Source organism: Delphinapterus leucas, chromosome 17 (assembly GCF_059928025.1).
Source record: "Delphinapterus leucas isolate spDelLeu-1000000601 "Yukka" chromosome 17, BTC_Dleu_Yukka2, whole genome shotgun sequence".
Lineage (NCBI taxonomy): Eukaryota > Metazoa > Chordata > Mammalia > Artiodactyla > Monodontidae > Delphinapterus > Delphinapterus leucas.
In genome coordinates, this window is record NC_143145.1 from 42665150 (window position 1) to 42682347 (window position 17198).

The window sequence follows — 17198 nt, forward strand, 5'->3', positions numbered from 1 at the left end:
ATTTCTCCTTTTTCATTTCTAATTTTATTGATTTGCATCCTCTCCCTTTTTTCTTGATGAGTCTGGCTAAAGGTTTATCAATTTTATCTTCTCAAAGAATCAACTTTTAGTTTTGTTGATCTTTGCTATTGTTTTCTTCGTTTCTATTTCATTTATTTCTGTTCTGATCTTTATGATTTCTTTCCTTCTACTGTCTTTGGGTTTTCTTTGTTCTTCTCTAGTTGCTTTAGGTGTAAGGTTACATTGTTTATTTGAAATTTTTCTTGTTTCTTGAGGTGAGATTAAATTTCTGTAATCTTCCCTCTTAGAACTGCTTTGGCTGCGTCCCATAGCTTTTGGGTCATCGTGTTTTTGTTGTCATTTGTTTCTGTGTATTTTTTGATTTCCTCAGTGATCTCTTGGTTATTTAGTAGCGCACTGTTTAGCACCCATGTATTTGTGTTTTTTACAGTTTTTTTTTCCTGTAATTGATTTCTAATCTCATAGCGTCGTGGTCAGAAAAGATGCTTGATATGATTTCAGTTTTCTTAAATTTTCTGAGGCTTGATTTGTGACCCAAGATGTGATCTATCCTGGAGAATGTTCCATGTGCACTTGAGAAGAAAGTGTATTCTGCCACTTTTGGGTGGAATGTTCTATAATTATCAATTAGATCTATCTGGTCTATTGTGTCATTAAAGCTTGTGTTTCCTTATTTATTTTCTGTTTGGATGATTTGTCCATTGGTGTAAGTGGGGTGTTAATGTCCCCTACTGTTATTGTGTTACTGTCGATTTCTCCTTTCATGGTTGTTAGCATTTGCCTTATGTATTAGAGTGCACCTATGTTGGGTGCATAAACATTTATGATTGTTATATCTTCTTCTTAGATGGATCCTCATGTAGGGTTCCTGCTTATCTCCTGTAACAGTCTTTATTTTAAAGTCTATTTTATCTGATGTGAGTATTGCTACTCCAGCTTGCTTTTGATTTCTATTTGCATGGAATATCATTTTCCATCCCTTCAGTTTCAGTCTGTATGTGTCCCTAGGTCTGAAGTGGGTCTCTTGTAGACAGCATATATATGGGTCTTGTTTTTGTATCCATTCAGCTAGTCTGTGTCTTTTGGTTGGGGCATTTAATCCATTTTTACCTTCACGGTTATTATCGATATATATGTTGCTATTACCATTTTCTTAATTGTTTTGGGTTTGTTTTTGTGGGTGTTTTTCTTCTCTTTTGTTTCCCACTTAGAAAAGTTTCTTTAGTGTTTGTTTTCTTTTTTTTTTTTTGGCCACACTGCACCACATGTGGGATCTTAGTTCCCTGACCAGGGATTGAACCCGTGTCCCCTGTATTGAAAGGTGGATTCTTTACCACTGGACCACCAGGGAAGTCCCTAGTGTTTGTTTTAAAGCTAGTTTGGTGGTGCCGAATTCTCTTTGCTTTTGTTTGTCTGAAAAGCTTTTGACTTCTCCATGGAATCTGAATGAGATCTTTGCTGGGGAGAGTAATCTTGGTTGTAGATTTCTTCTCTTTCATCACTTTAAGTATATCCTGCCATTCCCTTCTGGCCTGCAGAGTTTCCACTGAAAAATTAGCTGGTAACCTTATGGGGATTGCTTTGTATGCTATTTTTGTTTTTTTCCTTGCTGCTTTTAATATTTTTTCTTTGAATTTAATTTTTGTTAGTTTGATTAATATGTCTCTTGGTGTGTTTTTCGTAAGGTTTATCCTGTATGGGACCTTTTTTGCTTACTGGACTCAGGTGACTATTTCCTTTTCCACATTAGGGAAGTTTTTGACTATAATCTCTTCAAATATTTTCTCAGACCCTTTCTTTTTCTCTTCTTCTTCTGGGACCACTGTAATTCAAATGTTGGTGCATTTAGTCTTGTCCAAGAGGTTTCTGAGATTGTCTTCAATTCTTTTCATTCTTTTTCTTTATTCTGCTCCTCGACAGTTATTTCCACCAGTTTGTCTTCCCACTCACTTATTCGTTCTTCTGCCTCCATTATTCTGTTATTGCTTCCTTCTAGTGTATTTTTTATTTCAGTTATAGTGTTGTTCATCTCTCTTTGTTTGTTCTTTAGTTCTTCTAGATCTTTGTTAAACATTTCTTTTATTTTCTCAATCCATGCTTCCATTCTATTTCTGAGATTCTGGATCACCTTTGCTATCATTACTGTGAATTCTTTTTCAGGTAGATTGCCTGTTTCCTCTTCATTTATTTGGTCTTGTAGGTTTTTACCTTGCTTCCTCATCTGTGACATACTTTTTTGCCATCTCTCTCTCTCTCTTTTTTTTTTTTAAATGAGTGGGATTGTGTTCCTGTTTTACTCGTTGTTTGGCCTGAGGCTTCCAACACTGGAGTTTGAAGGATATTGGGTAGAGCTGGGTCTTGGTGCTGAGATGAGGAACTCTGTGAGACCTCACGCCAATGAATATTCCCTGGGGTCAGAGGTTCTCTGTTAGTCCAGTGGTTCGGACTCGGAGCTCCCACCGCAGGAACTTCCCCCAGCCCCAGGCTCATGAATCAAGATCCTGCAAGCCGTGTGTGGTGGCAAAAAAATAAAAGAGAGAAAAATAACAAAGTAGAAAATAAAATTAGACTAGGAGACTAACAGATTTGTTAGAAAGAATGTAAAAATAAAAATATAGATGAATCAACAACCAGAAGGTACATCAGTACCACAAGAGTAAAAAAAAGGAGGAGGGAAAGGAAAAAAAAAGGGGTGGGTGAGGCCTTGGCTGTGGAGAGCAGGTCCTAAGCAAGGGCGAAGTTTGGGTGGTGGGCCTGGCGCATGATCAGGACCCACAGGGCTGGAAAAGGCCCTGGCGGTGCGGATTAGGCTCAAAGAACAGAAGGGGCCCAGTTGTGCCCCCAACCCCAGTCTCAGAGGGCAGGGAACTGCACCTGGGAGCCTAGCAGGCTTTCTGGGGTTGAGTGGGTGGGGCAAACGCCCTCCTCTCCTCTCCTGCTCCTCCGGTCTGGGGTCTGGGAGGGCCCTTCCTGCCTGCTTCTCCTGATCTCCCTAGTCTCCCTCCTATGCCCCAGGACCAATGCAGCCGGTATGGGGGGGAGGACAGGAGAAGGGGGGGCCTTGGAGGGCAGGGGTCTGGCCTGGGAGCTCAGCAGCCTCCCCTGCCCAAGAGGGCCAGACAGTTGCCCTCTGCTCTGTCTAGGTAGGAGAGTCCGTCCTACCTGCCTCTCCTGATCTCCCTGGCCTCAGAGGCGCTGATCTTGTCTGGCCTCCACTTCTCCCCACTTTGTACCCCTCCATCCTACTGGTTCACCTTGGGGTTCCTCCCGTCTCCTTGGGGGTCAGAATCCCCCACCAGCGGCCAGCAGGCACCCTAGTTGTGGGGAGACGCTAACTCCGCATCTTCCCACACCGCCATCTTGACTCCTCCCTCACCTGACTTACTTTAAAATCTTATCAGACAGGTTTTTGAATGTCTCTGAAATTTATTATAATGAATATTTATAGAGATATGACGACTGTGTCTGTTATTGTGAGTTGTTATTTAAAAAACATTTCAAACATACTATGGTAGGCAGAAAAATGGCCTTCCAAAAATGTCCACGTCCTAATCCCTGGAACCTGTGAATATGTTACCTCACGTGGCAAAAGGGACTTTGACTAGGTGATTAATGTTAAGGACCTTGAGATGGGGTGGGGGGGTGGTCATCCTGGATTATCCAGATGGGCCCAGTGTAATCACAGAGGTCCTTAAAAGTAGAAGAGGGAGACAGATGAGAGGGTTAGAGAAAGAGATGTGATTAAGGAAGCAGGGGCAGAGAGATGCAGAGGAACTGGCTTTGAAGTAGAGGAATGGGGCCACAAGCCAAGGAATGTGGGTAGCTTTTAGAAGTTTGAAAAGTCAAGGAAATGTTTTCTCCCTTAGAACCTCCTGAAAGAAATGCTGCCCTGATGATTACCTTGATTTTAGTCCATTAAGAGCCAAGTGAGAGTTCAAACTTACAAAATTATAAATTTGTGTTGTTTTAAGCCACTAAGTTTCTTGTAATTTGTTACAGCAGCAACAGAAAGCTAATACATATACAAAAATAGAGAAAAGAGTATATGAAGAACCCCCATGTACCCATCATCCAGCTTCAACAATTGTCAGTTTATGACAGTTGTTCTTGCTTCATTTTTTCCTCTCCAGCTCCCTCCCCCCTTCTTCCCCTCTCATTATTTTGATGCAGATTCCAGGAATATCTTTTCATTTGTAAATATTTTAGTATTTGTCTTTAAAACATAAGGTACTGTTAAAACAACAACAGTACAGTACAGGTATCATTATCACACTTAAATTAACAATATTTAAGTGTTTCTTTTAATATTGAGAAATTTAGCAAGAAAAAAAGCAGTTGACTGAGAATGGCATATTGTGACTTGTTTAAAACCTCATTTGATATGTTGCTTAAAATACACTATAATTGTAAGCATAATTTTCATTCTGTGATGTCTTTCAGCTTTTATTATGTAATAAAAGTAGCTTAAAAAACAAACAATAAAAATTATAATTTTTATTTTTAAATATTCCCCATTTAGGTATGAGAAACTAGTAGCTCACATTTTAAATTAGGAATCTATTAAGTAAAAATATGGGAAATTAAGTTTAATATCAGCATAAAATACATATTTTGTTCTTTTAGGTTGCTGCAAATAAGAATACTTTTCTGCAGTCACAAAATGATCCCAGAATATGCAGTTTTAATCTGCCTACTGAAGAAAGTTCTAGAGGAATTAATCATGAGGATAATTACAGGGAAAAATATTGTTTGGAAGCATCTGCAAAGACAACATCAGACCCACATCATACAGGTAAGACTGTTCAGGTTTATACTTGACCAGGCTTATTACAGTATTATTTAAATTGATTATTTACGAGAATGAATATGTTATATTTGAAAATAGTTGATGTAATACCACTAGGTCGCTGGCAATTCAGATTTTTTGTTGTCGTAATTTATCTTTAATGATGGATTAATAACCACATCATTCAAATCTTGCATTTTGTAGTAGGCACATGTCTAATCTTATTCATTGTAAACTTATTGGTCAATTAATGGTCTTTACCTCAAGTAGCAAAATAAATAGTGTTTAAAGATTTTTTTTTTAACTTACTTATTTTTACTTATTTATTTTTGGTTGCGTTGGGTCTTCGTTGCTGCATGTGGGCTTTCTCTAGTTGCGGTGAGTGGGGGCTACTGTTTGTTGCAGTGCGCGGGTGTCTCATTGCGGTGGCTTCTCTTGTTGCAGAGCACAGGCTCTAGGCATGTGGGCTTCAGTAGTTGTGACACGTGGGCTCAGTAGTTGTGGCTTGCGGGCTCTAGTGCATGGGCTCAGTAGTTGTGGCACATGGGCTTAATTGCTCCGTGGCATGTGAGATCTTCCCGGACCAGGGCTTGAACCCATGTCCCCTGTATTGGCAGGTGGATTCTTAACCACTGAGCCACCAGGGAAGTCCTAAAGATTTGATTTTTTAAAAACTTTTAAAATGCATTAACAGCACTAAAAGGAGTGGTGAACTTTAAATGAGTAAAACTGTTGATTCATTTTAGTCCATTGGAGTAACTTAAAATCAGTTAGATTTGAATTGTGAAAGTATATAATTGCAGGAAAACCAAGCATTTAACAAGTTGAATTGAGTTAAAATAATGGCTATGGTTCTTTTTGCATCTGTAAGAGATTAGTATTTTTCAGGTAATTAAAATTTATCTAGGATGTTCATGGATGTTTATTTGGCCTGTGAAAGGCACCATTAAGACTACATTTTTCTAAATAACATTTTATTTTTTGGTTGAATAAGGAGTGTCAGGGAGAGAGCCTCATTTGCTGGTCTATAGAATATAACTACTATTTTAAGATACCAGTGCAAATCAACAAAGTGCCTTAAACGCTTAACCCTTTTGAAGGAAGTTTTGGAGCTTTGTGATAATTAATACATTTTACATATAAATGAGTTCATTTCTTGTTGGGCAGAAGGGACTTCTGATTTTTCCCAACTGGCCAGGATCCTTAGTACCATTTACGTGCTCTCAAATTTGTAACAAGTGTCAGGATGAAGTTGAGAAGGACTTTTGGTGGTATCAATTTAGGGAGATCCCTAGAGATAGCTCTGGGTATGGCAGTTTAGCTTCTGCCCTGTTTCACGGATTTGCTCTCTCTTTATTACTTTCCTCCTTACCTCCCTCCTTTTCTCTTTTCTTCCTTCCATCTTCGTTAGGTGAATATCCTATTTTCCCAGACTTTTTTCTCTACTGTCAAGCCTGTGATGGATAATGATCCATCTATGCCTGTTTCTTTTCTATCTTGGTAGCTAATCTCTTCACCAGAGAATGATATTTAGACTCTAGAATATAATACATTTCATGTTACTGATTTGGGGCTTTTTTTGCATTCTACTATAGTTTCTCATTCTGTTCCCTGTTAAATATGAGAAGGGAGTTAAGAGTTAAAATAAATTGAAGAGGGAGTTAATTTACTCAACCTTTAATCCCTTAATCCCTTCTTTTTTTTAGTACATTCACTGGACTGGGGAACCTGTGCCAACCTCCTGATACCCTCCTGCCTCTCATTTAGAGAGAGGTTAACTGGGGAAAAGAGCATTGTGAGAAACATCTTGCTTTCTATGATGATTGCTGGAGAGGAATGTTGTATATAGAAAAGTATGGAGATGAAAGACCTGTGTAGTATATATTCACCTTTTGACATTCTTTCAATTCCAGGTCTAATCCACCTTGAAGTCAGGTCCAAGCCTGCATGTCCCAGTTAGAATATGTCCTCATTTCCTGTTACCTTTTTATTTTGAAAAGTTTCCTACGTATAGAGAGGTTGAAAGAATAATCCAGTTATCATCATAAATTCAATAGTTGTTAACATTCTGCCTCATTTGTCCCTCCCCACCCAGCCCCACCCCGTGTATGCAATTTTTTTTTTCTGGACCATTTGAAAATAAGTTGCAGATATCATGCCACTTCACTTCTAAATACTTCAGCATGTATATCTTAAATGTTTTCTCCTATATAACCACATTATTACACCAAACAAGATTAACAGTAATTCATAATATTTAATATCTAGTTCATCAGGAAAACCATTTTTACTTAAGGTAGTTTAAGTTTGGTTTCCTAACAACCAAAAGAGCCCTAATAAGTACATTTTCACTCTATTGAATTTTACTGTGCACTTCAAGTCTCATCAAGTCTGTTGAGGTCATACTGGATTAGGGTGGACCCTAAATCTGTTGCAGGAAGGGGGACCCCTTCCAAGGGCCCGAGAGTGGGCTCTTGTCTAACACTTGGAAATGAAATGTCCGAGGAGACACACGTGCTGACAAAGCAAGAGACTTTAGTGGGAAGGAGCACCCGCGTGGAGAGCAGGAGGGAAAGGGAACCCAGGAGGGACTGCTGTGCCACGTGGCTCACAGTCCCGGGTTTTATGGTGATGGGATTAGTTTCTGGGTTAGTCTCTGGCCAATCATTCTGACTCAGGGTCCTTCCTGGTGGTGCACGCATGGCTCAGCCAAGAAGGAGTCCAGCGAGGAGGATTCTGGGAGGTTGGTAGGACATATGGGCTGGTGTCTCCTTTTGACTTCTCCTGAATTCTTCCGGTTGGTGGTGGCTTGTTAGTTCCATGTTCCTTACCAGGACCTCCTTTTGTGAAACAGCGCATGCAGATGGTTACTGTGGTGCCTGGCCAGGGTGGGCAGCTTTCGGTCAGTGGTTCCCCTAACAAATCCAATGGCTGGTTATGAGGAGAGAGACACAGAAATACAGAGGGAAAAAGGCCTTGTGACAGTGGAGACAGAGATCAGAGTAATCCAGCTGCAAGCCTAGGAGCACCAAGGATTGCTGGCAACCACCAGAAGCTAGAAAGGGGCACGGAAGGATTCTCCCACAGATCCTTCAGAGAGAGCATGGCCCTGCTGACGTCTTGATTTTGAACTTCTGGTCTCCATGTTGTGAGACAATAAATTCTGTTGTTTTAAGTGTTTGTGGTACTTTGTTATAGCAGTCCTTGGAAATTAATAAAGGGAGCCCTAGACCTTCTGATACTCAACGGCTATACTTACATTCTTTAGAAAAACAGAAATTTTTTCATTCTTTCTGATTCCTTTTCATTGTGATGAAGTGTAAGATGAGACCATTAATTCTCCCTCAGGCTGTTCAGCTATACTCTTTATATTTTATCTATTTACCTGAGTCTCGTTCACTAAACTGTGGCATACAAAGGCAGGAACTTTCTCTTGTTCGGGTTTTAAGTCAAACAGTATGAATTCAAAAACATTTTATGACTGATGTAAGGGATCTTGAAAAACTTGTAGTTGAGTCCCTTGGCTAAGCCCTTTGGCTCTGAAGTACTTCAGATAAGTCAGGAAGTCAAGAAGAAGTTGCTGGAACATTATAGTTTGCAAGTATTGGTAATACTTAGAATAGTTTGAGAAAGTGTTTGGAACAAAAGCCATATTGTAATGGATATGTGATGAGTGGAGACAGGCAAATGGAGGCAGTGAATGTAAATAAATAATGTATGTAAATCAATAAAGAAATTTGGTTTTGAAGGGAAGGAGTAGTATCTTGAGGGATAGCAGGGAGCCATAGAGGTTTTTTGGTTGTTGTTTTTAAAGGTAGTGTGTTGTAGAGGAAAGAGGTATTGAAGAGGGGAAGATTAAAGGTATAAAAAGGGAGTGATAAAACCTCTGTTGGAGAGATAAGTGTTTTTCTAATGATTTTTAGGTCCCTGGAGATGTTTGGACATATTTTCAGGGGTTTATAAATTCTCAGAGAAGCTTAGAATTCTGTGTTTTCTTTTAAATAATATGAATAAAAGTATATAAGCCTATGTTGGATCTTTCAGTTGGCCACCATATAATTGAGTTTTTCTTTTAAGTGCTACTTGATTTTTTTTGTATTAAATAAATTTATTTATTTATTTTTGGCTGTGTTGGGTCTTCGTTGCTGCGCACGGGCTTTCTTTAGTTGCGGTAAGCGGGGGCTACTCCTCGTTGTGGTGTGCACGCTTCTCATTGTGGTTTCTCTTGTTGCGGAGCACGGGCTCTAGGCGTGCGGGCTTCAGTAGTTGTGGCACATGGGCTCAGTAGTTGTGGCTTGCAGGCTCGAGAGCGCAGGCTCAGTAGTTGTGGCACAAGGGCATAGCTGCTCTGCGGCACATGGGATCATCGTGGACCAGGGCTTGAACCCGTGTCCCCTGCATTGGCAGGTGGATTCTTAACCACTGTGCCACCAGGGAAGCCCTATAATTGAGTATTATTATTATTATTATTTTTTGCGGTACGCGGGGCTCTCACTGTTGTGGCCTCTCCCGTTGCGGACCACAGGCTCCGGAAGCGCAGTCTCAGCGGCCAGGGCTCACGGGCGCAGCCGCTCTGCGGCATGTGGGATCTTCCCGGACCAGGGCACGAACCCGTGTCCCCTGCATCGGCAGGCGGACTCTCAACCACTGCGCCACCAGGGAAGCCCTAATTGAGTATTATTACAAGATTTCATGTCGGCAAATGAGAACAGAGGTAGGCAGAATGGGGTATACTCGTACCAAATGAGGTTTTGTATATTCAGATTAAGGATAGTTAAAGAATTGAGCCTTCATATGCTGTACTGGAGAAGAGGCTTGTTGGACACAAAAGGACTTGTATGTGCCAAATCTTTTGGTACCATACTTATATTGTGATCAATAGCAGTTTAATTTCAGTAAAATAACACTGTCATTAAATTAATGTGATTTTTGAATTTTATTGGTTTATAATTAATTTATAAATGTTTGATTTATCTTTGAAATCTTTTTTCAGTACATTTAGAACTCCTGCATTCTTTTTTTTTTCTTTTTCTTTCTTTTTTTTTTTTGGCCCTGCCACATGGCTTGCGGGATCTCATAGTTCTGTGTCCAAGGATTGAACCCAGGCCATGGCAGTGAAAGCCCGAAATCCTAACCACTAGGCCACCAGGGAACTCCCCTACCTCATTCTTTTTAAAAACTACATAATATTCCATTGTGTGGATTTGCCAAATGTACTTAACCAGTGCCATATTAATGGATATTTAGGTTGCTTGGTATCTTTTCTTATTACAAACAAAGTTACAATGAATAGCTGTATATTATAATCATATGTGAGAATGTATTCATAGGATACCTTTGAGTATCAAAGGTCTCAAGGTATGTGCATTTACCTAAGTGTCCATTGACAGATGAATGGGTAAAGAAGATGTGGCACATATATACAATGGAATATTACTCAGCCATAAAAAGAAACGAAATTGAGTTATTTGTAGTGAGGTGGATGGACCTAGAGTCTGTCATACAGAGTGAAGTAAGTCAGAAAGAGAAAAACAAATACCGTATGCTAACACGTATATATGGAATCTTAAAAAAAAATGGTTCTGATGAACCTAGGGGTAGGACAGGAATAAAGACGCAGACGTAGAGAATGGACTTGAGGACACGGGGAGAGGAAGGTGTAAGCTGGGATGAAGTGAAAGAGTAGCCTTGACATATATACACTACCAAATGTAAAATAGATGGCTAGTGGGAAGCAACTGCATAGCACAGGAAGATCAGCTCGGTGCTTTGTGACCACCTAGAGGGGTGGGATAGGGAGGGTGGGAGGGAGACGCAAGAGGGAGGGGATATGGGCATATATGTATACATATAGCTGATTCACTTTGTTATACAGCAGAAACTAACACAATATTGTAAACCAATTATGCTTCAATAAAGATGTTAAAAAAAATAAAATAAAAACAAAGTGTGAAGTTGTGATTTAAGCAAGATAAAATAGGCCAACAGGATAAGCACAATGGAAAGAAAGAAAACAATTTTTAAAATATCAGTTAATATGCTTTTGGTTCAAGTATTGTTAAAAATACTGGATTATAAAATTGAATTTTATTAGCATGTATATTTGGAAATTGCAGGCTTTAGGACTGACTGATGTAGCAGTTTAAAGGATGTCATTATGATCCCAATTTCTGTCTACTTCTGTCATCCACAAGATTGGCTTCATTCTTAGACTGGTTCTCCTCATGTTAAATGATAGATACCAGTAACCACTGGGACCACATACTTCCTTTTTCTTGTCAATCTGATGATATGTTGATGGTCCCTACTCATAATCGTTAAATAAGGTTTCTTAACTTTGTGCTGATATAGAGTTACTTTCCTGTGTCCAGAGGGATTCCTAACTTTAGACCTATTGTACCTCAGTGAAGAAGAAGCCTGAGTGGCTTCTGAGAATCATCAGATACACACTCTCCATCCCTTCCTTGGACGTGGGAGCTATCTCACCAAAATTTCCTTGCTGCTACATGCTGGGGGAACACCCATGTTAACTATACTGAAAAATGATTAAGTGAAAAATGTTAAGTTAAAATAAAAATGAATAGCTTTAGCAACATTTTTAGTATACAAAATTTAACAAAAGGCTAGTTCCCTTTAGCTTACAATGTTTTTACCCCAAAGATAAGACTTGGTCAAACTGAGTTCCTTAATAGGTGGCTGGGAGCTATTTAAAGAAAATGTATGTAAATTTAGATTGTATAGAGTAGGTCTGTGATTCACATAGCATGGCTGGATTAAGTTTTCATAATTTGACTCTGTGAGATAATAGAAAATGTCTGTATTGGTCTCTACCCCCAGTTCCTGGCACAGAGGTCCTAAAACCCTTGTAATTTCCTCAGTGATAAGAGCTTTAGGAGCATCTTTTTTTCTTCTAATACTTGGTCTTTGACCTTAGTTCCTGACACAGAGTTCCTAAATCCCTTGGAATTTCCTGGGTGATAGAAATGTCTTTTGTTCTAGTGAGGTGACTCTGGGTGGGCTCCTGGTTGAGGGCTGGTCACCAGAAAGACTAAGCCATGATTAGAAGCTTGGAATTTTCAGCCCCATTCCCATTCTCCAGAGAGGGGAGATGAGTTGGAAATGGAGTTGATGGTTGATCATGCCAATGTGATGAAACCTCTGTAAAAATCCCCAAAGTACGGGGTTTGGAGACCTTCTGCGTTGGTGAACATATGGAGGTGCTGAGAGAGTGGTGGTGCCCAGAGAGGGCATAGACACTCCGAGCCTTTTACCTGTGCCTTGCCTATGCATCTCTTCTGTCTGAATGTCCATCTTTTATCATGTACTTTTTGTTTTTTTAGTTTAATTTTATTTATTTTTTTTATACAGCAGGTTCTTATTAGTTATCTATTTTATACATATTAGTATATATATGTCAATCCCAATCTCCCAGTTTTATCATATACTTTTATAATTAACTTGTAAAAGTAAGTAAACTGTTTTCCTGAGTTTTGTGAGCTGCTCTAGCAAATTAATTGAACCTGAGGAGGGGGTCCTAGGAACCTCTGATTTATAGCCGATTGGTCAGAAGCACAGCTGACAACCTGGACGGACTTGTGATTGGCATCTGAAGTGGTGTGGGAGCAGTCTTGTGGGACTGAGCCCTTAACCTGTGGGATGTGATGCTATCTCCAGATAGATGGTGTCAGAATTGAGTTGAATTGTAGAACACCCAGCTGGTGTCGGAGTGGTATGAAAGTAAAGGAGAAACAGCAGAAGCACTGAGTTTTTCCTTCTTAGACTTCTTTCAGTTCTGTAAGGGTTTTCAAGATCCCTGTTAACCTAGGTTTTGATTGTCTTTTTTTGGCTGCACCGCGTGGCTTGCAGGATCTTAGTTCCCTGACCAGGGATTGAACCCAGTCCCGTGGCAGTGAAAGTGCTGAGTTCTAACCACTGGACCGCCAGGGAATTCACGGTTTTGATTGTCTTGAGTGCTTAACATTACAGGGTATCATCACCAAAGCACAGTGCTGAAGTATGAGATATAAATGCTATAACTCAGAATGATTCTTAGGGTTTGGATTCACCCTGGTTTTAACCCTGTTTTTATGTGGCAGATTTTTAAAGTGTCATCTTCCTCACATATTGCAGTGTGATATATGCCTTCTCAGATTCTCTTGCCACTGTGTGCTTCCTAGACTGACTGCTTCACTGTACCGCACTGTGCTGCCTCACTTGAGCCACCACCTCACGGTGCCCGCCACCCCACTGGGCCGATGAACCACACTCTGAGAGGGTCTGGTGGATGACACGCCACACCAGGGCTTAGGGGTAGCACCCTGTGCCCCTGTGGAGGCTGGATGACACAGGCTGAAAGTGCGGTAGAGTTTATTCCTAGTGGGGTGAGCTTGGCCACTGGGAAATGGGAGACAGGAGGGAACCTGCCTGATAAATTCCACATTTTCGTCCATGAACTACTCTGAGGAATGGTTTCTTTTTGTAGTCTATCAGGAGATGTTCCAAAGAGAGTACCAAGTGGATGCATTTGCCAAGTGACCTACTCTGTGTTTTCATAACTTGTTGTAAAGACGTAGCCAGCACTTTTAAAAATAGTATTTATTTATTTACTTATATTTTGACCTCGTGGCCTTCCCGACCAGAGATCGAACCTGTGCCCCCTGCAGTGGAAGCATGGAGTCTTAACCACTGGACTGCCAGAGAAGTCCCCCAGCCACCATTTTACACAGTTCCTTGCTTCAGTTTATTTTTTTTTCACTCTTGATGCCCTGTATATACAACGCCCAAGTAAAGCCTCAGCATTCTAGTCATTGCTTCAGGCCCTATTTGCCAGAGAACCTGGGCTAAGACAAAGATTAATAAGGCATAATATCCTTACCTTGGTGTTGTTTTTTTTTATCTCCTAAAATATAGAAATAATCTCAGTAGTCATGGTGAGCTTTTTGCCTAACAAGTAGTTCATAGAAAAAAAAATCACTCCTACCCACAGTTATTCCTTATTTATTAAATTTAATAGATCTAATTATCTAAATTCTATTTTAGAAATTTAGCTTTGTTCAAACTTCTCACATTTTTAATAGCTAAAGAGTTAAAATATATTAGCTGCTATTATTTTATTTTTAAGGATACTTTTTTGAACATATTAGAATTTTCAAACATTAAGAAAAGATCATTTTACATTGACTACCCATATACCAACCACCTAGATTCCAGAATTAAAATTTTACTGTATTTGCTTTATTGCATATCTATTCATCCATCAGCCTATCTTACTTTTATTATTTATTTATTTATTTTAAAATATTTACTTATTATTTACCTTGGCTGCACCAGGTCTTAGTTGTGGCATGCGGGATCTTTAGTTGTGGCATGCGGGCTTCTTAGTTGCAGCATGCATGTGGGATCCAGTTCCCCGACCAGGGATCGAACCCCGGGCCCCTTGGATTAGGAGCACGGAGTGTTACCCACTGGACCACCAGGGAAGTCTCTATCTTACTTTTAAAAAATGAATTTTAAAGTTGCAGACATCAGTACATTTTCCTCAGAATACTTAATGCATTCATTAAGATTAATGTACCTAGGGGCTTCCCTGGTGGCACAGTGGTTAAGAGTCCGCCTGCCGATGCAGGGGACATGGGTTCGTGCCCCGGTCCGGGAAAATCCCACATGCTGCGGAGCGGCTGGGCCCGTGAGCCATGGCCGCTGAGACTGCGCGTCCGGAGCCTGTACTCCGCAACGGGAGAGGCCACAGCAGCGAGAGGCCCGCGTACCGCAAAAAAAAAAAGAAAAAAAAAAAAAGATTAATGTACCTAAATACGTTTTTCCCCATAAAATTATCTAAAATACTACAGGTAAAGCTAGGCTCTTATATATTTTACCTGTAGAAATTGGTATTATTATTATTATTATTTTTTTTTGTGATACGCGGAGCTCTCGCTGTTGTGGCCTCTCCCGTTGCGGAGCACAGGCTCTGGACGCGCAGTCTCAGCGGCCATGGCTCACGGGCCCAACCGCTCCGTGGCATGTGGGATCCTCCCGGACCGGGGCACGAACCCGTGTCCCCTGCATCGGCAGGCGGACTCTCAACCACTGTGCCACCAGGGAAAGCCCCTAGAAATTGGTATTATTGATGTGGGTGGTGTGTTTCAAATAAATGATACTCTACCTACAACTTGATTTTTTCATTCACTAATGTCAAAGGTAAACAAAGCCAGACATTAGTTAAAGCAGTGGAAGCAGATTTTATTCAGTAACTCCTGACAGTGGGGTAAAGACCTGAGCTCCATTCTGATTTGTGCAGCTTTTGAAGGGAGGATGAGGGAGTCAAAGAGGGAGCTCAAGTAGAGTCAGGGAAGTGAAAAATTACAAAAGGTAGGTCTGTGTAAATGAGATTAGGGCAGCTCTGTCTGCTAGCTAGCAGTTATCAAAGTTAGGATTCTACCTTCTCGCTAAGACTGGGAGGCCTTGGCTCTGTTCTTCCTGATAATTACATTTCAAAGGAATGACTTTCAGGTCCTTGAGAAAGACACTCCTGAGTTGTGGGAGATTTAGTAAATGCCCTACCAAAGGGAGATCAGGGGCCTAGGGTCAGGTGTTAGCTAGAACAAACAGTAAATTCTTTTGATAGCTCTGAGCTTTTCCAGAATGGAGCTCACGAGGAGGCTAGGTTGGGGCCCTTAGGCTGCTAGAGGCCATCCTAGGGTTGGTCAAGTCTCTCAGTGCAGGGGTTTGGATGGAGTTGTTCCGTGCTGAGAGTACTTTGCAGTTCTCACTAGTATGCTTTGGAGACTTGTTTTCATTTTAGAACATATAGATGTACCTATTCTTTTAATTGCCGCAGGGTATCCATGGTATGAATATAACATGATTTATTTAGGATTTTTATTAAAAACAGTCCTGCGGTGAACATCCTTGTACATGTGGTCTTATGAACTTATGCAAATATTTCTCACTTGTCAGATCATAATGTGTTTACATTATATTTTAATATGGTTTGCTAATTGCCTTCTGAAATGGCTCTGCCATCATTACTGTATGAGAGAATTTATTTCCCCAAATTCCTTAACACATGCTATTAAACTTTTTAACTTTTGCCAGTTGAATGGGTAAAAACAAATATGGTCTTTTACTTTTCATCTCCCTGGTTACTTGTTGAGCTCTTTATATATTGGATGTTTATATTTTATTCTTTAAATTCTGTTTGTATTCTATATTTGTTTTTCTGTTGCATTTTCTTAGTTTGTAAGAATTATTTATAATTTAATTTTGATTATCTAAGTAATATGAATGTATTTTTATAAATTTCATAATAATACAGTTAAGTTAAAGGTTCTTAGCTGTGCCTGTCAATCTTAGTCTCCTTCCAGTAATAGCTGCTGTCATTAGTTTGGTGCCTATCCTTCTATACCAAAGCTGTCCAATAGAAATATAATATAAATCATATATAAATATTAAAAAATTTTCTAGCAACCATGTTACAAAAGTAAAAAGAAACAGGTGAAATTAATTTTAATTATACATTTTAATTAACTCAATATGTATATCATCTCAACATGTGATTAAAAGTTATTAATTATTATTATTCATATTAAGTCTTTGAAAGCTGATGTATATTATACATTTACGGCATATCTCAATTTGGATGCTGTATTTTTATTTTGAATTCTTGATTAGTATTTAGATTTCATAATATTTATGAAATAAATAAGTTCTAAACATACATAAAAGTTGTCCATTAGCTGAATTGAGTTTTAAAAAAATTTCTGTTTATATTTGTATCTACATCAACAAAACTAGTTCATCTTTTTTAGAAGAATTGATATGACTTGGAAACAAAAGCATGTCAGTTTCAAAAAAAAAAGTCCAAGTTAAGCAAATTTACTAATTCTTGTGTCAACTCAGTATTATTAACATTGAATTCAAAAGAGCAATGTATAAATTTAAAAGCAGTTCTAAATTTGTCAGTATCAACAAAGTGTTTTTCAAATTCTTCTTGTAGTTTTTTCATGCAATTTACATAAAACTTAATTATAATTAAAATTTTCTGTCGATTCATGTTAGAGGGATATATATGGTTAGTTACTGAGTTGTATGTTTATGGAAATTTTTACATTAAACATATATTCTTCTACCTATCTAACCAGGTCACAAATATGCCTTTCTTTTCCTTGGATTTTCAAATTTAGCTCACTCATATACAGTGTGATATTGATGAGAAAACGTAAATCACATTGCTATTTTTTTGTCTTTGATTATTGAATGTTTAGCAAGTATTCTTTTTGTTTTAAACAAAATCTTGAGTTGGAGTTAACAGTACAATAATTATAAACAATAATAATTATAAATTTTATAGACAGTACAATAATTTATAAAACTCTCCGTGACTCAACCAATG

At 39.1% G+C, this 17198-nt stretch overlaps 1 protein-coding gene across 2 annotated transcripts in view; it reads left to right on the plus strand.

Moving 5' to 3' along the window:
• Window positions 1–17198, plus strand: part of RAD54B (RAD54 homolog B) — a 114339-nt gene that overhangs the window by 15969 nt on the left and 81172 nt on the right. For both annotated transcript variants that reach the window (XM_022584786.3, XM_089898903.1), the window contains one exon: window positions 4645–4813. In XM_022584786.3, coding sequence (XP_022440494.1) covers window positions 4645–4813 — 169 coding nt within the window. The remainder of the gene's footprint in view (window positions 1–4644; window positions 4814–17198) is intronic.